The 21080-nt window shown below is 38.2% G+C and overlaps 1 protein-coding gene across 3 annotated transcripts in view; it reads left to right on the forward strand.

Moving 5' to 3' along the window:
* KCNQ3 (potassium voltage-gated channel subfamily Q member 3) overlaps positions 1-21080 on the forward strand; it is a 193607-nt gene that overhangs the window by 162874 nt on the left and 9653 nt on the right. For 2 of the 3 annotated variants that reach the window (XM_066175786.1, XM_066175777.1), the window contains exons 8-14: positions 954-1048; positions 2009-2035; positions 13063-13250; positions 14294-14396; positions 16728-16859; positions 18618-18716; positions 20400-20484. In XM_066175786.1, the coding sequence (XP_066031883.1) occupies positions 954-1048; positions 2009-2035; positions 13063-13250; positions 14294-14396; positions 16728-16859; positions 18618-18716; positions 20400-20484 (729 nt within the window). The remainder of the gene's footprint in view (positions 1-953; positions 1049-2008; positions 2036-13062; positions 13251-14293; positions 14397-16727; positions 16860-18617; positions 18717-20399; positions 20485-21080) is intronic. The other variant, XM_066175795.1, reaches the window with a different exon arrangement.

The raw sequence follows: 21080 nt of genomic DNA on the forward strand, positions 1-21080 counted from the left end.
CAATAGACTGACAGTTTCAATCAAGGCAAATAACTTAAATAGGATATGTGGGTTTTGAAAACTAAAACACACCCTGTGTCCTCTGTTATGTCACTGGATGATCCAAACATTCAATGGGAAGGGAGCCTTGACTTCATTTGGACATCAGTTATGGCTTTTGTTATGAATTCAGCATAGTAAGCTTAAAATCATTAGTCTGTGTGCTGACAAATTTGAAATGATTTATTCCTACTAGCTATGGAGCACATCCTGATAGCAGTTAAGTAAATGACAGCATTTTCACAGAGGGACAGAGAAAGGTCCTGTGATAACAAATGGAAGCATTGGTGCTCAGGATCAAACCAGTCCTCAGGAGAAACAGGCTGAATGGCATTAAAATTCATGGCTGTTCTCATTAAAAACACACTTTAGCAAACAGAGGGGGCTGCAGGCATGAGTTGTGAATGGAATTTAATGGAATTTAATTTTTAATTAAAGCATCTCCACTGATCAGGTGGCCTATTTAGCTAGTGGGTTTTAGGTTGGAGAATTTTTTTTGGAGAATTTTAATTTGAACTAATTGCTGAAGTAGAAAATTGCTCAGCAAAATTTCTTTGATGAAACATTAGAAGGCAAACTATCATAAGTACTTCCAGAATTACTGGACAGGTCCAGCAGTGCTTGAAGCTCTTTTAGGCATATCAGACAGGACAATAAAACCAGTTTAGTCTAATGTAATGTCATGTCCTGTTAGTGGTTCTCTCCATGTCCTGTCTCCTTTAACAGCCCTCCCAAATTAAATTCAGTGTCAATAGCTTTTCCATATAGTGACATTCTTTTGGTATGGCTGATTAGTAATTAATTTCCAGATAGTCACTCAGGTGTATTGTTATGTTCTTTGAAAGAGCCTGGCTGCAGTCAGCTCGGAAATAACTTCACCTAACCCTAATTATTTCCTCTCCCTTGTAATTTAGGCTGCCTGGAGATACTATGCTACTAACCCTAACAGGATTGATTTAGTTGCTACCTGGAGGTTTTATGAATCAATTGTCTCATTTCCATTTTTCAGGTAAGTGCATTGTCTGCCTCCCCATCATTGTTTCCTGTGAAGTACCAACTAGGACAGGGAACACAGACTTTATATATATATATCAGTGTGGCTTTTTTAGGTAAGAGATGATTTCCAGAAAACTCTTCTAAAGAAGAGGAATCTTTTCTGATGTAGTGGTTTAATTTCAACTTTACTCCTTGCTGTTGTGCCTTACTCTGAAAAAAAAGTGCCCTTAACCTACTGCTCAACTCAGAGGTCTCCATGTGTAGTTGTGCTCACTGCACTGATACTGAAGCTCCAGCTGTCACTCAAGAGTGACTTGAAATGTTTCAGACTCCTGTTTCACAAAGCACAAATTACAAACACTCACCCGTTTTTGTTTTAGCCACAGTACATTTTTAAAATCAGTTTCAAGTGCTTCATAAAGAAAACCTCTACAAAATGAAACCCTAACACCAAAAGTGTTTAATTAAGGCTCAGTACATTTTTTCCCTTTTCTTTATCTCTTCTCACTCTCTGTCTATTCCTGCATTTTCCATCACAGAGTAATTTCCTTGGGATTTCTTGACTGCAGGGTTTTTCAGAGAATAATTCTCAGGTTTATAAGGAGTCTGGACTCATTACTGTGACTTCAAGCTTGCTCATTGTGTGTAGGTTTTTCAGTGATTCAAATGCAACCTGAAATTTAATGGGTGTTTTGGAAATAAGATCTGGGGAAATTACTTCTCACCAAAGACTGGAATGCCAAGCAGCATAGATTGGTTTCAGGAATCTATATGACTTTTTTTTTTTTTTTTCTTTATGGCTAGTTGAAAATGTTGCTTTTATTCTGCTTTTTCTGTCAGTTATGGTCAAAGAACAAAAGAGGTATAAGGTATTAGCAGTAGATTATTAATTTATATTTTAAAAGTATTCTGAATTTATGATGTGATTCTTCTCTCTTTGCTTTCTTGTAATGCATCCTCTCTTCTATAAAAGGAAAGAGCAATTGGATGGTACTTCCAGGTATGTAGCTGTCATTATTAAATATATTTGTTTTAATACAGCTGTTGGAGGATGTAAGCTAAATTGTTCTTTGTGGATTCATGAGCTGTTAACTAAATCATGCTACTAACACCACAAGTAATCATTAAAAATTATTAACAAATCCATTTCCTAACTGCTTGCTTTTTTTCCTAGTTTAACAACACAGCTAAAATGCTAATTGTACAAAGGCAGTGTTGCTTGCTGGTTGTCTGTAAACAGCTTTATTGTTTTTTATGACTAATCATGGTCTAGATTTCTCCTGATCCATGCTGCAGAGGCAGGATTTAGAATCCAGGCTGTTCTGGGGGGAATTTAGGACTCTGGTTGCAGTTGTTGCTCCACAGTCTTGCACAGAGCAATGTCGCGGTGTGAGTCAGTGACAGTTCACCATGTGCAAAGATTTGTTGGCAATAAATACAGGGGTGGGTGTCTAAGATGGAGCAGCAGGAGAGACAATCTCTCTGGCAGTGCTGTAAAAGCTACATTAGGTTTGAGGGCCTGGTGCCACCTGTGCTGAAGAAAAAGGGGAAAGTTCCTCATCATGATGGGGTATTTACAAGAAAACAGAATGAAGGAATCATCAATCCCAACACTGGTCAGTCACTGAAGACTGCAGCAGAACAGCCACTGTCAGTCAACTTGCAAGGTGTTAAATGGAAATGTTATATTTATAACCCTCTTCAGAGAAGTAGAAGAGTCAAATGCACATACAATAATTGTAAGTCAAAACTTAATGTTAAACTGCTATCAATGGGTCACCCGCAATGAAATTCAATAGCAATTAAAGAATAAATAGCTCCACAGACTCGTGCTGAAGCTACTTCAGTTTGCATCCTCATTTACAGCGCAGAGAAAAGGAACAAGAATTGTAGCTATATTTGAAAACTGTAAGCCAGAGGTCAGGTCTGAGTTCCAGTCCCTGGCCTGGTGAAAAATTATGGGGTTTGGGGGGGGGGGGTGGTTTGGTTGTTTTGTTTGTTTTTTTGGTTTGTTGGGGGTTTTTTTAATATTTCATGCAGCACATGACAACTTCAATAAAGGAAGTTAACAAAAAAAATATTATCACTTGCTGTTCTCCTAGAAATTTTAATGGTTCAAGTTTCATTTATCAGAGAAGAAAAACCTATCTCAAGTTTTCTTACAAGCAAGTGCTCTAGTGATAAATTATTGGGAAGGGATGTCTTCTTCCTCTTGCCTCCAAAACCATGAGCTCACCGTTCCCTCCTCAAAGATGACTGGGTGGGAGGTGCCCAGTTCATGAACCGCCATGGACCTTCAGTACTTTACAACCATGGCCCTCCCCAGGCTTAGCAGTCATGAGTAAGCTCAGTTGCATTAATGCTGATGTCTGGAGATTTTAGCCATCTCCAGTGTTGGTAACAGCTGAATTTTGGCCTTTAATAGTAGGGAAGAGCTTAGGAGCTGAAATCCTTTTGAGTACGTAATTCCATATCTTGAGTCAAAATGTTCTAGCTGAGATACAGCAGCAGATTAAATTTAGGTGAGGGAATGACTGCTGCAGTTCACTGTTGGTCACAGCCCTGCTCAAGAAGCTTCTGCACCTGCAGCAGTCCTGAGTTACTGTAGCTTTCAGGCCAGTAAAAGTCATTTTTTGTTGACACACTGAATTAAAATAGGAAAAGTATGACTCACAGCTCAAAATCTTTAAAACTATAATCTCAAGGCTCCTCATTCTAGCTAGATATAACATGGTTTTATTTTATTATATATAATATATATATATAATAATATATATAATAACCCTCAGCAAAATCAGCAGTGCACCTGCATGGGAGCCTTCCTGCTAGCAGAAATGTGTTTATGGAATGAAGCATTCAATTAAAGGAATTGGAAACCCTCCAGGTAAACAGACATATGATGGAACATCCACTGGCTTCAGTAGAAATGGGACTGAGCTATAAAATCTGGTTGTTTTGACAATAACACATCCCATGTCTCATAAAACTCTTATTTACAAACCAGATAATTAAAAAAAAAAAAATCTTCTGCTTCCTGCAGTGCTTTAGTATAGAAATTATTACTCATACTAAACTGAAGTTTGTGCTTTGACTGTATTGACATAAATGAGCAATAAGAGAATGTGATCCTAATGGGGAGAACAGCCCATAAATATACTCAGTCTCCAGATTCTTCCATTGGTTAATTACTTAATGAGAAAGTAAGTAAGTAATGCTGCTGTAGTAATCAATTGCATCGTCTGATCTGTAGTTGATGAAAACAGAGAAGAATTGGTCCAAAGTTTTCACAGAAACTTTTAATAAACTAAAAATGAGTCCTGGCTGTGTCAAAATTAGAGGGTGGGCAGTGCTTTAAGTGTCAGAGTTTCTACTGAGTAGTGTGAAAACTGTTTAGGAACTCCACAGTTCTAGAGTCTAAGTCTGTGACAGATCCTTCTAGGATCTCACCTAGATCAGGAGAGAAGCAGGAGCTGGCATCATGGCAAAGTCACAGATAGATACAGGACCTTGTTCTTAGACCATTTGGGAAGAACCCAGGGGTCAAAAATGAGTGGAAAAGTCCATTTAAGAAGTTGGATCCCAAGGCAAGGCTTCAGGGAAGGACTTTTCATAGTGGAAAATCAAGTAAATTTTGGCAGTAATCCAAGGCCTTATTGACACTCCCTTTAAAATAAAACTGAAGATACGAGTTTTGATGAAGAGGACATTGGTCTGGAGCTCAGCTCTGTCCTGTAAACAGTGAAGGGAAGTGGTAGCTCTGATGCTGCTCTTTAAGAACAGCATCTTCCCTATAGGCCCTGTATAGTCCCCCAACCCAGGGGGAACTGGGGCTGTGCTCTCTGTGGCTCACTGATGGTGAGTTTGCTGACTTCATGCCAGAGGTGCCACTAGCTTTTTCTTCCTTAATCAATGCCTAAACCTCACAGTGCCATGAAATCTCAGACAGCAATTACTTTTCTCCCTGTATTGCAAAGCCTTTTCATCTGCTCATCTCTCAAGAAGGGAGATTTACGAGGCAGAGATAGTAATGCTCATTTCTGCTGGTGTGCAGCAAATCATTCGGCAAACATTTGGGAGACTGACCTACATTTAGGATGGGTGTTTGCTTGCTGGGCATAGTTTTATTCTAAACCAACTTTTTATGTCTGTGTTTTGGGAATGAATATTGGGGCCTGATTTTTGAGTGCTGTTGTTAACAGCTGTTCCACTGACTTTGACCAGTGTTGAAACTTGCATGTGCAGGCACTTTAGTGAAGAATTTTGAACTTTCTTCTAGGGTCTTGTTCCTGATCCTCATTGTCCAGCTTTAGAAATAGACATCAGGAGAGAACATTCATTCCTAGACATATTATTATGTGATTGCAGAAAAGTAATTTTCCCCTGTTTTCTTATCTCTGCAATATAAATAATATTTCTATGCCTTTGGAAAGTTGATTTGATTTTTTAAAGTGGCATAATCAGTACCTGTCCTTCCTAGTACATGAATATGACAGAATTCATAAAATGTGGTGCATTTTTGTATTACCAATGCTGACAACAAAATGAAAATAAAACCCTACTTTGCAAGATGTAAAATTTCACTGTAAGCATTTCATCCTAATACATCTGCCCAAAACAGGAAGGAGAAAAAAGCCACTGTGATCTTCAGACTGCATTAACTACAAATGAAAAGCTCCCATTCTTTCTCATAGAGCTTCTCATGGGTAATCATTAACGTCTCATCCTAATAACTTTTCTTCACTTTACAGTAATGTCATGTTTAGTAGGGAGTCATTCTTTGGATCAAGCCTCACAAGAAAACTTAGGTATATACATTCAAGTAACAGTTGAGCCTTATTCTTTTCATATTTCTTGCATGCCATTCTCTGCCTGCACTTTCTGTCTTTACTACAGTAGTTCACCTAACCACCATCAAAAGTAAGGGACAGTAAGACTGAAAAGTTATTAAGCATAAAAAGAAAGTTGCATGACCTTGCAAGCAGTTAATTGTTCTGCTGTTCAGAAAACATGGGATATTATCCTGGCTTTCTCAATGATCTGGTTAGAAACAGGTGCTTTTCTCTGTCTCCATAGAATGGAAATGAAACTAGCCTAGTCTGAAAATAATTTTGAAATTTACTGTGAGAAAAATATACTATTAGAACTAAATACTTATGCAGTCCCAACCCTGCCAACAAAATTCATGCAATTTACTTTGAATTTGAGTTCAGTGGAACCACATCTTTGCATGTGTACTGGCAGGTTCTGTTACAGCAAATGGAAAACAAGGGGATGCTTTTGACCGTCTGAATAAAGTTAGTGACGTGCATAACTATCTTGCTGAACTGTGGGACAAGAACTTTACCTTCCTGCAAAGAGACAGAAATAGCTTGTGGCATTTCAGGAATATGAAAGACATATCATTAGAAATAATATTTTGACTGAATTGCAAAGTATGTTATTCTATTCCACACCTTGCTGTCATTCAACTTTAGCTGGTTGTTCTCATTCCAACTTCATTCCACAAACATGAAATCATCAATATGCAACTCAGCTTTTCTAGCTGGAGCTCTTCAGCTTTCGGAGAGCAGCAAGTAAAGCACTCCATTTTTTCATGTGATGATTGGCCCATGCAAAATAGTCAAGAGACTTTGATTTTGCAGTTCAATTTGCTTTCTATTGCTTGATACAGAACATGTTCACTTTGAAGCAAAAAGTGGGTCAGCATCCATATGGTTTCTACCTACAATGGCTGCATCCATTGGTGGAAAATACCCATCCTGTTTTCATAATGAATTCCATTTGGATTATTCTTCCCATGGATTTATGAGACATTATTTATTTTCATCCATCCCCAATCCCTTTAGAAAGTGTGGATGAGAGAAGGGGCTGAGCAAAGGCCTTTTGTGTATGTAAAGGCTCTTTTTCTGAAGATCACCAAATTTGAGCTGAAGTTTTGGCTTGTGCTCAAGTTTATGGGCAGATAATCTGGATGGTAGGTGAGTGGATTTTGAGTCATACCCACCCTTAAATACCCGTGAGGATGTACACCACCAAGGAGTGTGGAAATTTGTTGACTTAGAAGGGATGTTTCCTCCTCACACATTAGAAACTTGCAAATTTAGACCTCAAGATTCAGGGTGCAAAGTGAAGTCTTTAGTTTTCAGGAATCTGTAGTCAACTATTTTGAGACAGAACATTTTTGTGAGATCGTCTCTGAAGGAAAGAATGCTACTCAATAAAAGGGAAAGTTGATTGGCTAAAGTTTAGAACTACCTGGAATGTTCTTTGTTTTATCTGAAGAAATCTCATGGACTGTCTGAGATCAGTTGAACAGGTTCACTGCAGAATTCATGTCTGTCATAACATTAATTTGGTGGTAATTTTTATTGCGAAATGTTCAAAGCAGAATACAGAATACTTCTGGAAACCTCATTCAGAAAGTTTGATTTTCCAAAGCTAAGTTTGCCCATATAAGTTCAGGTGATAAAGTACAAAAATGCTGGAATAAATGTGACTACCTTCTGCTTCCAGTTACCTGAGACTAATTACATCAGGTCATTCTAAACTGTGAAAAATATGGAATAAATTCCTGATTATCATTTGTCCTTGTTAGGTGAAAGTGGTAAATCCATGGCAGAGGGCTGTTTGATTCACTCTTAGAATTAATTCACTATTTCTCTCCCCATACACATACTATTTGTTTATGAAACTCCAATACTAGGAAAAGGATAGAGAGGAGAGTATCTGGCTTGCATGATGGGATGTAAATGCATTATTTCTTTGCATGACTGTTTCTGGAAAATATTTCTAGTTCAGTGGTTCCCACTCTTTATTCTGAGCAAGGATAAAACATGCTGCAGAAGCCAGCTATCTCTTGTATATCAAGCCACCAAAATAATCTTTTAAGTGGTCCAAAATAATTCCCACTGCTCTTGGAGAACAAAAATTTAAAAGCTGAATTTTTCTTCAGGTAGAAAGAAACTGCACTGCTTTCACCTTCCTCCCTTTCTGGTGATCTGTTTCTACCACAGAGTTAAGGAATTCTCATCCTGGGTCCCATTTCAAAGACACGGGTTTTGGAACCTATGAGAGAAAGGATGCAGTAGCATGTCAGACAAGAAATGGTGATTTATCCAAGCTGGTCAGAGGAACTACCCTGCATTTTTTTCAGCATGTTGGGGATGGATTTGTATCTGCACAGCTTCTGGAGCTGTGCTGGAAGTTGAGAATGGTATTTTATTGAACATAAGGAAGCCAAATGAAGGCTGCCTCCCAGGGGAGGAAGAGTGGCTAACATCAGAAGGGGGAGTCAGAAAGATGAGCAGCAGTACCTGACCCTGTGGGTGGGAACCACTGTGCTAGCCCCTCCTGAAGGATGGTGTGACCTGCGCATGCTTCGTGCCCTGGGACTGAGCCTGCGCATGCTGCTTTACTGGAGGAGATTGTGCCCTGAGAACAAACATTTCCTCAGCACTTTTAAAAAGATCAATGAAAACTAAAACCCCAGCAGATCCAGATTTCATTCCTTGGAAATGAGAATAAAGTTTTTTTGGTTGTTTTGTTTTGTTATGGTTTTTTTTTTTTCCTGATGACAGACAGTCATTATCTGGAAAGAAGCTTGGGTTTTGTTTTGGGTTCTTTTGTATACAACACACGGTTGTATATTTTGATGTGAAGCTGATGAATTATTTTCTGATGATTTTACTGCTCTGGCTGCCAGATACGAACACAATTGCCTATATTTGTTGCATAAACATACTGTTATGAATCTGAATGTTACTTCAAGGGTTAATCTTCAGGATTCAATTAATGAGGAAAGCTTCAGCTCAGGTAACTAAACTTAAACTAGAGACCTGCTTTTTAGATGACTTCTCATCTAGATCTTTCCATAGTCAATATCAAGAGCCAAGTTCCCCAAGTGTAAAGTCATCCCAAACTGAACCACACTCTCCCCACTCACTGATCAGAGTTGCTGACTTCCCACTGATTATAGAAATGGGTCTAAAGAGTAGTCTTAGGCAGGAAGTTTGCATTTTTTAAAAGCTTAGAACAGAACAGATGAGTTCTAGCTCATAAACTTAAGATGCTTAAGCAACAGTCTTTGGAGAATAGTTTCTTCCTAAACTGACACTTACCAGCAGGGTTAGCTGCAAAACTCTCTGAAAAGAAAATCTGGGAATGCTTTCAGTTTTTATTATCTACCTTAAATTCCACCCCACTGAAAAACAACAGTGAAAAACCCTACCCCACAAATGAGAGTGCCAACATATGCAGTGGAAAATGTCACTGCAAATAAGTAGGGTTTTGTGCTGAATGCAGAGGAATACTTTGTTCTGATTTTATCTGTGAGGAGGATATCAAATCTTGCTCAGTTCCAGTCTTGCATTGCTCTATGACAGATTTCTGCATATCTTGCTTATATTGCTGACCTACACTTAAAAAAAAATCACTAGACTAATATTTTGGATACTATGCATCATCTACTGACCCTTTTCCTTCTGGTCTAATCCCTACAGATCCTTGCCTCAGTTTATGCTTCCTTTTTTTCTGATATGCAAGGCAGTTATCACAGGAGTTTTAAGGGGCAAACTTTGGGACAACAGGATATGTATTTTGAAGAACTAAGCAAGTGTCTAGAGAGAGAGTCAGACTCCACATGCAATGACAACTATATTATTTTAATGTAGTACTAAACGGCTTTTTATAAATAACAGAAATCTTTTGCCTCACCTATTTTTCTGCTTCTTTGCCTTTCAGATTCTGTTCAAGATATTTTTCTCTTGAAAGCTTCTCTCTAGTGTTGCTAACTCAGATCTTGTGACATTTAGTATGCTGCTCAGAGCCAGTGTGTAGTATGTGACCACTTGACTTCCTTTCACTTGAGATTCATCTATCAATCATCTATTGCCAGAATAGAACCCCCCACCTGGAGAAAGCTGATCTCCACAACAAGCCTTTGCACATTTTTTTCAGACCCAGAAACGAACTGTGTCATTTTATTATCATGGAACAGATGTCCACATCCTAAAACTGCTTTGGTTTCTCCCATCTTGTATCTTATTCCACAGTCTCCTTCAGTCTGCAAAGATCACCACCAGAGTTTTCATGCCTCATTGCTCATTTTTCTTTATATTAAAGAAATTCTCACTCTCTCTAACACCTTCAAGCCCATCAGTTTATATTGCCTGGCTCCCTCTGTTATCACTTAACTAGATTTTTGGTACATTTCCTTGCATTAAAATTCTATTCAGTGATGTGCCATGATTCTAGACTCTTCTTGACTGTACTTCTCAAAATGAATTCTTCCTTCAAACTTTGATTTTATTGTTAATGAGACAAGAGAATTTATTTTCCCTACGTTATCCGCCCAGAAATCCCACATGCAAATCATTCTGTTGACTTTTACTTCCTCACCTTATTATTTCATGCTCTTTTCAAACTTGTTCATTACTTATTTTCTCCTGTATGTGTTTGCCCTATGTATGACAGTTGAGTGCTTGAAGAATCCAAATCTCACAGAGAATTGAAATATCTGTCTTGTAAAGCAGTACTGCTCTCAAAGGTGGTCAGAGAGAAGTGAAAGTGATGCAGAAAAGAGGGTGCAGGATCTCCCTAAGTTAGTAGAACACAAATCACTTGCTGGGACTCTGCACCCACTGGACTCTGTTCAGTGTTGACAGAACCTTGGCGGGCAAAGCAGATCAAGATTCCACTCCAACAGCAAGAACTATGGAAAGCATTTTTAAAACAGGTTCTTGAGCCCAAATGTCCAAAACATATTTTGTCACAGGTTTCAACAAGCAACATCTCATATTTTTCTACAGAAGAGGAAGAAATCCCTGATTTTTACTCCATACATTTGTCTGCTCTTTGTGCATCTTTCCCCCATTCCATGAATTCTTCAGGAAATGACATCAGGGCAAAGTCTGAGTAATATCGATATCATTCATTTAGACTGTTCTAATTCTTCACTCAAATCCATGCTTTTATCTCCTGGAAATGCTGATATATCAGGACTAAATCTGTCTCCATACCCAACTCCTCCTCAGTTGCCAATTCAGTACTCACACACATGTACTTCGTGCATGCAACAACAGGCCAAGTGTCTAGACTGTCTAGGCTGCAGAAATTACATTCACAAGTATTTTCATATCAAAAAGAAAAATCAGAAGGGTTGTAAAAACTTCCTACACCTAAAGGTTTAGTACTCGTGTCTTTTCTGATGGGGAAGGCCATATTTCATTACTCCCTGGGTCAAAGATACATTAATCAGAAACAGACAGTAGAGATGAGAACTCCGATAATTCATGTAAAAAAAACCCCAAAACAACAAACAAAGCAAACAAAAAACCAACCAACCAAACAAAAAACCCAAAAAGAAAAACAGCACAAAAACTTGCAACAGCTGTGGTGTTCAATGCTCCGATAACATCCGTTTTGGTGGGATACTGCAACAGGCAGAGCTCAGAGATAGAAATATAGAAATAGGTTCTTCTTTCACACTTACAAGGTCTGCACACATATCTTTATCTTTGTTCATGATGTCCTTGCACAGTGGATCCTCCCCATGCTTGCCTCTCCTGCCAGCAGGTCTAGTGGCTGCAGCTGAGCCTCCTGCAATGATCCTTCACTGAATACCTGTTAACTCTTCCTGCTGGTAACCATCATCCATGGCTGTTCCTCCTTCAGCTCTGCTCTCATTTGTGGCTCTCAGAAACCTGCCAGCTACAACAGCTTCTTCCCTCCCCACACTCAACTTACTTGATCTGTTGTCCCACACAGAACTGCATCTTGTTCATGTGTGCACAATTTACCTCTCCCTAGAGCTGTCCCAGGAATGTGTTTAAAAAGCAGGCTTTTTTCCCATGGCTTAGCCCTGCTTTTTTTTTTCCTTTTTTTTTTTTTCTTTTTTTTCCTTTTTTTTTTTTTTTTAATATTTGAGCAGCAAAGTGAACAAGCAAATCAAATATTTACACCAGCTATCACCTACAAAGTGTTCAGAACATATGTAAGCTGATAAACTCGCTAGCAAATTTCTATTCCTGTTGCTGTTTTAGTGGTATTAGTGATTACCTTTAAGATCATTGTAGTCATCCGGCTGTCAGGAGGGTTAATGATGCTGGTAAAATGGCAAGTAGATGAAATTCTGTCTCTGTATGGTCACTGAAGGACAAATGTATTTAGACAGTAAATCTCTAAGAGAACAGGCAGTGCAAGGAATAGTAGGAGGAATAAAATTTGTCACTTCACTACAATTCCTGTAGGTCATGGTAGAGAGAACACAGGGTATCCTGCCCTACCATGTCTCTAATCAGTGCTTGGCAAAGCCTTGCCAGAGTTTTGCTGGTGATTTTTTTGGTTCACAGCACATCTGACTTTATTTTATTCCTGGCTGAGGGAGTTGAGGTTATTATGTTTGTATAGAAGAAGGCTCTGGGGAGACTTTAGATCACCTTCTAGTACCTAAAGGAAGACTGCAAGAAAATGGGAGAGGTACTTTTAACAAAGGTGTGTAGTGACAGGGTGAGGAGGAATGGCCTCAAACTGAAAGAGTGCAGGTTTAGATTAGACAATTAGACATTAGGAAGGAATTCTTCACTGGAACCACTGGAACAGGTCGCCCAGAGACATTGTGGATGCTCCATCCTTGGAAGTGTTTTAAGGCCAAGCTGAATGGGGCTCTGAGCAACTTGGTTTAGTGAATGACATCCCTGCCCACGGCAGTAGTGCTGTTTCATGTCTTAATAATAAAACTACTGCTTCAGGTGTGCTACGTGAGCTGAAGCACTGTGATACCTTGCATGGAGATGATAGCATGACCCTCTGGTAACATTTTCAGCACTGATACCAAAAAATGCTCGTAAAAAGCAGCTAATTATCTGTGGAGCTGAACTGTTGCTTACAAAGACATTGATTAATTATGGTAGCCCCAGCAGTGTCCTTGTATACAAAACAATTATTTAGCCCATTATATACTTAAAGCATCATGAAAACAAGTTAATAGTGTACAAAGGAGGAAAATGATTACTTTTGCTTATTTTGTAGCCAAAAGCTGGGTCTCTTGGATCGGGTTCGTGGTACCAATACTAAAGGAAAGCTATTTACCCCTCTGAATGTAGATGCCATTGAAGAAAGTCCTTCAAAAGAGCCTAAGAATGTTGTCTTGAATAATAAGGAGCGTTTTCGCACTGCATTCCGAATGAAAGCATACGCTTTTTGGCAAAGCTCAGAAGGTAGCCCATCTGTGTTGATTTCTTTTTATGCATCCCCTTTTCTCCCCATTTTACTTTGTTCTCCTGCATATTCTGTTGAAGGTTTGTGACTTTCTGGGACAAGCTTGTCTGGTACCTGGCTTTATGTAATACTTTTGGGGAAGCCCAAGGAAAAGAATCCTGGAGTCCAGGCAACAAGGTGCTTGAAATCAAACTACAGACCTCAAAAACAGCAATTGATACAGGACAAAGCCAGTGCTGGATTCAGCCTACTTGACCGGGAAAAAGTGGGCACACTGGGCAGTCAGTCTATATCCCCCAAAAAGCACACTCCATCATGGCTTGGTTTATAAGCAAGGATGTTCTGCTAAGGTAGCTCCCTCCTGGGCTACATCCAGCCCTGCGACAGCCTGTGTCCAGGCATCTCAAATATACCCTCACTGCCATCTCATTAAACCTTGTTTATAGAGTTGATATCTTCTTCCCTTCCCCTCTCCCCCCTCAGAGGTTTCCATTGGGTCTCCATGTAACATTATAGGGAATTTTCCTCTCAGCTTCCCTGAGGACACGTTTTCCTCTTCTTGCCCACAACATCTAAATGGTCCTTAAATAACAATTTCCCCTTTCTTGTGCCAGCTGGCACCAATGCATGCTGGGCATGCTACCATGGATGTAGACTGGGTGTCCACATCAGGAACTTGATCTTCTCCTTCCTGAAGGTACATGAGCTCCAGGCAGTGCCAGTAAAGGAGAACTTGGCCTGTAGCTTCTACAACCTGTTTTAGCCTTTAGGTAAAATAATTCAGACAAAGATCCATTGGAGAGGAGGAAAAGTTCCCAGTGTTTCAGAAATTCTGGAATCTGAGAGGAGATCCTGCAATAAGGTGTCTTACAGCTGTCCCAAAATAATTGCATCCCTTTCAAGACCTGACTGGTGAAAGAAGCTGTAAGAGATAGTTCTTTATTAAATTGCACTTTATGTAGTGCTTTATTCAGCCAGACATCCTTCTAAATATTGTGTGGTGAGATGTTTACACATAATGGGTTTTTGACCTACTTTGCAGATGCAGGAACAGGGGAACCCATGGCAGAAGAAAGAGGCGACAGTAGTGATTTCCCTATGGAAGATATGATCCCCACGTTCAAAACAGCCATCCGAGCTGTCAGGTAAATGTCTTTTTGAAGGATTGTATTTCAGGAAATAACATTACCATGTTGCTACATGTTGATTCATAGTTTCTGCTATTGCTTTTTTTAGATGTGATAGATGAGATAATTCTATTTTCAAAAACATGAGACAGACCCTTTTCAGTCTGTTGAAAGTATGGAGAAGGGAGAAAGTTTTTCAGTAATATTTACCATGTCAATTTGTGAGATACTCCACAGTGTTTTTATTATAAAATAATATTGTGTTCTGTTCCTTGCTAAAATGTTATATAAATATATCTTTCTCAATTTAGTGAATAATATTTATATGAAACTGGAACTTTTGCTTGACAAAAAACTCTGAGCTGACTCAACTCTTTATTCACAGTTGTATGAGTGTTCAACCTACTTTTCAGCTGTCATATTTTAATAGATGCTGAGGTCTCTATTTCAGCAGTTTTTGGCTTGTGACAGGTGTCACCTCTATTTTCATGTCACAAGAGATATTCCCTAGGATTAGAAAACTCCTAGTAAGCCTTGGTCATATGTTTAGCACATCAGGCAAATAGAATTCATTCACTGATTCTCTGTTACTCCTTGATGCAGTACTTTTTACTCTCCTCCCTTGAAAAATGCCCCCATAAAAAATACTCTGCTTTCATTACAAATCCTGTTTATTCCAGAAGTTGATAATTTTTGGGCCAGGCACTTAACACCTTCCAGGTGAAATACTGCAAGTCTGGAGTGTCTCACATTTATCTTAGAAAAACTTCAGGGAAGATGGTAATAAAAGTATAACCATATATTTATATGTATATAACCATGATGTGTACCCTCCTGGTTCTTTTCGAATTCGGTGCAGGAGAATCAGTTTCTAAAAATTGCAATTTTTTTTTTAATGCTGCTGAAAGCTAAATGACACAGGCTTTGCTCATGTTACCCGTGACTTCTTCCCTCCCATTGGAAGCTTCTTCATCCCTGTCCTCCATATTCCCTTTCTTTCCCTGATACCTGCTTGCTTTCAAACGTGCTATTGCTACTTTTGAAAAACTTCTTCCCCACTTCCCGTCTAAATCTAATTGATTCATGCAATTTCCATTTAAACTCAATCAGGAGCCAAGATTTTTTTTTTTCTTGTGTAGTGTACCCAGATCCTGAACATTAATTGTGAGTTATTCTTTCAGATAAAACTACTTAATGGATTTCAGGGTCATGATAAAGGATATTTTAAATTTGAATTGCTAACATTGTGATCCCTATTTTTTCATTTAAGCCTTTGAATGTGTAGTTTTGATATTACCATATATAATTTGGCTAAAATAGGCACAGGTATAATTTTGAAACCTTGAAATATTTATAAACAACAGAGTTAAAGAATCAGCAGCCCTTAAAAAGTTGTAATAAAATTATCTTTGCTAAAGGAAAGTTTATACAGACTTTAAAAACATTAAAAAACCCACCAACCTTAAATAAAAAAAACAAGCTAGAATCTTAACAGATGACAGCAATTTCCCAGTTCAGACCAACAAGTACCTGGAGACTCTACTGAGAAAGCAAACATCCAGAATTGAAGTCTAAACCAGATGCAGATAAGGATTTCATTATTCAAACGTATTTCTTCTTTTTGCTTAATCTACTGAGATATATACATTTAAAGTAATGTATAAACACAAAAAGATGAAAAAAAGAATGTCAAACATTTTTCAAGTCTCTGGCCAGCAGTGTTCCTTTTTATAAGAATTCTGTCACTAATTACTAGGTCAGTTTTATAACAATGGCAATAGTAACAGCAATCATATTATTATCATTACAACATCAACAATAATGTGAAGCGTCCTTGTTTTCTTCAAGGACACTTCAGGCAGTTCTAAAAAGTTTCCACCTCTTCACAACCTGGACTGCTGCTAACTTCTTAACTTCCCCATTTATATCTAATTAGCATTTCCCATCCAAAACTTTCCCAGGTGCAAAATTAAAACCAAGATGAAAATGATTCAGTATTGCATACACTATAAATTAGCTTTATAATAGGCTGAAGCACAAAAGAAGTAGCTTCAACTTCACAGCTTCAAAATCTCCTGTGACTTGTGTTGTCCAAAGTCAAGCTCCAACTGTGATTCTGAAGCTGTAAACCATTTGTTTTAGACTATTAATTATGCAAAGCCAACTATTATAAATTTTCATATACGGCACAATGTTATAGATTCTTTGTTTATATTTTATTGCGTTGTTTAGAAATAACATGTTCAATTTACAAACACCCAGAGAATTCATCCGTAGTTTGATTGAGCTGGAAATTTTCATCATGGAATTTATATAAGAAATTAATTTTTTTTTCTGTTTATTACGCAGAATACTACAGTTTCGTCTCTATAAAAAAAAATTCAAGGAGACTTTGAGGCCTTATGATGTAAAGGATGTGATAGAGCAATACTCAGCAGGGCATCTTGATATGCTTTCCAGAATAAAATACCTTCAGGCAAGGTAAGAATCTTCTGGTAAATGGGGGAAATATACAGCTTTGCTGGCAAAATAAAAACATTGGCCTATTTGTGTACAAGGCCACCCAGAAGCTACACCTTTGCACAATGTAGCTGGTCCATGAGAAAACCTTTTTCCCAAAGACAAAAGGCAAGTGAGTTGCTGGCAGGGATAACTGCAGGGAGAGACCACTGGCTCAGATTTAGAACAAAGACATGACAGTTGAAAAATCCTGTGAATTTTCTTGACCATTGCCTTATTTAATCAGGATCAAATTTCTCTGCTTCTCCCCATCTGACAGATGATAAATAAAAACAATAGTTGCTCTCCGTGAACTTTTCTTTGGGCTGGATTCTCTGATGACCTGTGCCTAATGAAACATCCCATAAAAGTGCAAAAATACATTAGCACAGAAGGTTTCACTCAGGTGTAATTGACCTATCTGAAAAAATGTTGGAGTTTCAGACCTCTGTGAGTATTCAGGTGCAATGTGCATCCGCAGCTGTTTCCTCACAGAAGTGGTTCATGTGCTTTTGAGGCACATCTACAAAACTTTGTGCTGCTCATCCCCTGAGCCATGAGCCCAGGTCCGAGCTTGGGGCTGCAAATGTGTGTGGGTCTGCATGCACATGTGTGCAGATGTGTGGAGCTGCCTGTGCTCAGTCTCTGCACAGCACATTCCCTGGGGCCCTCAGTGATTCTGAACAGCAAAATGCCACACAAACACCTTCATTTCTCTCACGAACGGGCTGAGGGAGGCCAAATCTTGCTGCACATTTGCACCTTATCCGGACTTACCTTGGCTTTGAAAGGCTGCTCTGATCTTTCTGCTGAACTTTGTAATTTCTTATTTCAAAGTGATTTTCCATGCACTGGGCTGTCTCTTTTTCAAGTATATAACATGTCTGTCAGCAATGCCTGGGGATCAAGCCAATATCTAGCTAGCTTTGTGAACCTTGCCTGGAGCTTTTTCAAGTTCCAGTTCCAAAACTCGAAGGGGCACTGTGAAACCATGCAAGGTATCTGCATGGATTGTCCAACAATACAGATAACTGGTCTGTGGACTAGTGCTGATTGATAGGTGCCTATTTTGGGGGGCAGGCTGAATAAACAGAGACTTACTTGCACCTGAGCAGTTGGACATGACAAATGAAAGAATATTTGATATAGTAAAAAATATGATTACATGTGTTGAAGCATTCCAAACAATCTTTCTGCATTTGGGCCAAATAAAAAATCTAGTAGACTTCCTTATGCAACTTCATTTAAAGTTATGTTTTTCAAGCCAAAAGAATAATTAGTAATGACTAAAATATTGCTGACAATTAGAAACAACAACTGACAGAATGTTACTGGTTTATTAGGAATGTCAGAAATTCTACCATTTGCCAAGTTCTGATTTTCATTACCCTGCACAAAATCTGATGAGTCTCCTGACATTTTTAAGAGCAGCTGCTATTGGATATTTTTCAACAATCATACTGTTTGGTTCCTTTGAAGGAAAAGAAGTTGGGTTTCAAATGTTGAAGTTTAAAAACAGTGAGCTAGAGCATTACTTAATTACCATAACATTACCAGGTAATTGCAATTCAGTGCATTGATTGTGACCCAAAAAAGAGCAGACATGTCACGACCTTCAATATATTACAAAATCAACATGTGCCTCCTTTTTGAATCTTTGCTTCAGAGATGCACAGCATGTTCTCTCATGTGTTAGCATTTGGAGATGGACTTACACAGTTGTACTTTTCTTTTTTTCAGAGTAGATATGATTTTTACACCTGGACCTCCATCTACTCCTAAGCATAAGAAATCCCAAAAGGGAGGAGCTTTTTCTTACCCTTCACAACAGTCTCCCAGGTGAATTCTTTTATACCTAGTATTTAGCACAGCCCAACACAGAAATAAAAAGTTAATTCATTCCAATAAGCATGATCTTTGCTCGTCCACTGTTACAGTAATGAGACTGAGTGGAAATGTTGCTATGAGATACACGTGGATAAACACTGAGCCAGAAATGAGTTTCCCTAAGAACAATGTGTGATGGAAATCTAAACAATGGCTTCTTAATTGCCCAGCTCAGCTTCCCCACAGTTTGAAAATATGGTTTTAAATTAAATACATGCATTTGATTTCTGATGTGTTAATTTTCTAACATTTAACTTATAAACCCATTTAAAAGATCAATAAAAAACACTAACAGCTTGAAAGTAAATGAATTATCTTCCTGAAGTGCCCGCCAAATGGCAAGCAGACATTTTTAATGCTGATGCTTTTAAAGTCATTTGTGAGAGATACTCAAAATAAATTGTAATAACAGATTTCTGGGTGTGAAAGTTGCACCATATTATTGTATTGCTGCATTCCACATAGAAAAAATTCAATAATAAATGACATTTCTTCTGTTGTTTACAACTATCAATCTGTCAATAAATATCCATCAAGAACCACACAAGACCATCAGCAATCTGTCCCAAAGCTGTCGTGGTTGCTCAGAACAAAAGCAATTTTACAGAAAATACATTTTCCCAAAGAGAGAAAAATCTGAAACCACATAAATGTGAAGACAGAGACCTAAGTATAGGGAAAGAGGCAGTGATCATTTGGGAAGGAAAGCAGATTGCAAAAACTGCATGAGCTCATAACACCAGTAACCCAATGGGGAAAATCTGATGTGTTTTAGGTATAGATTTTGCTCTAGTACAATTTATTCACAGTTATATTTTGGATTTTTTCAGGAAAGATAACTGACCATGTTGAAAGTTTTTGAGTATATTTGTTCCAAATCATGTTAAGAGCAAGTGCTCAAAAATTGTTTTTCTAGACTTTGTTATGGGAAGATATTGATTCCTTTGACATCGGTTTGGGAACCATTTAATAAAGGTTTAACTTGATCATGAGCATCCAAGATCCCATGAAATTTATAAATCACATTCTTCAGTTAGATGTCATCTTCTTACCTAATGAATTTGGTCCGTCTGATGGGCAGGCAGGAGGAAATTGCATAGATGAAAACTTATTCTGGAATCAGCTTTAAATGCCCAGACCAGACTCTCTCTTTGCAGCATTTGCAATCTCTGACACTTACTATTTGATAAAATGAAATTGAGAAAAACCCACACTCATCCATGAAACTCGGAGTCTGTCTCCAAAGACGCTAATTACAAAGAATTAGATTTAAAAACACATGGCCATCTGTAGACCCACTAAAAGCACTATCTTGACAATTTTCACAAACCTGAAATTATTCCAACAAGCTGGAGATCAATTTAAATCTTATTTTGAACTTCTGAGGCTCTTTATTCTTTATCTTAAACTTGAAAAACAAAAAAAAATTAATGAAAAATCAAGATTATATATTTTTTAGGAATGCATTAACATCACAAAGAATAGACTTTCACTCCTGTTTGTATAAACAGCTAAAAGGGCTCCAAGGATCTTTATGAATAAACCAACAAGATGGCAATTCTGTTTTCTGTTGTAAGTTACTTATTGTGATACAAATAAATATTGGACACTAATAGAGTTATTAATTCTTTATAGAAATGAACCATATGTAGCCAAAGCATCTACAGCTGATACTGAAGACCAAAGTATGATGGGAAAATTTGTTAAAGTTGAGAGGCAGGTAAGTAATTTCATGACAATGACAGAGGCTGGGGTGTTAGTTCAGAAATGATAGAGCTGACATAAATTCTGCATGATTCTGGCTGATACAGGCAGAATTGTACTGGTGGTGGTGAAGACTCAAAGTGATCTTGTTCTAATGATCGAAAAACTAAGTTGCTAGTTTTTCATTAAAGAAGTTACTTACCTGGGAAGCGTGCCTTTTGAAACTTGTGGAATCAATATCACTGTGTATGGCAGAAGATCCTAATCACGGTGTTGAAGTGGGACCTTTTTCATTCCTGTAACTTCAGTACTGATCACATCTGCTGTTTGGTGTAAGAAAGCCCTTTTCCTGCAGAGTCTGGTCTCAAAATGGTTGTCCACTCTTGGGCCCTATCCAAAAGAGAAAAGAAACTGGTCCTGATGCTGTGGGACTATTAGGTGGTGTTAGGTCATAGGTTGGACTCAGTGATCTCAAAGGTCTTTTCCAACCTAGATGATTCTGTGATTCACAGTTAGAGAGCTGGTCTGTATGCAAAGGTAATCCATATATTGTATTTTGGTAGTAGCTATTTAGCACTGGTATCAAGACTTTGTCATAACATTATAGAGTCC

Source organism: Chamaea fasciata, unplaced genomic scaffold (genome assembly GCF_029207755.1).
Source record: "Chamaea fasciata isolate MVZ Bird 193981 ecotype frontalis unplaced genomic scaffold, bChaFas1.0.hap1 SCAF_1, whole genome shotgun sequence".
NCBI lineage: Eukaryota > Metazoa > Chordata > Aves > Passeriformes > Sylviidae > Chamaea > Chamaea fasciata.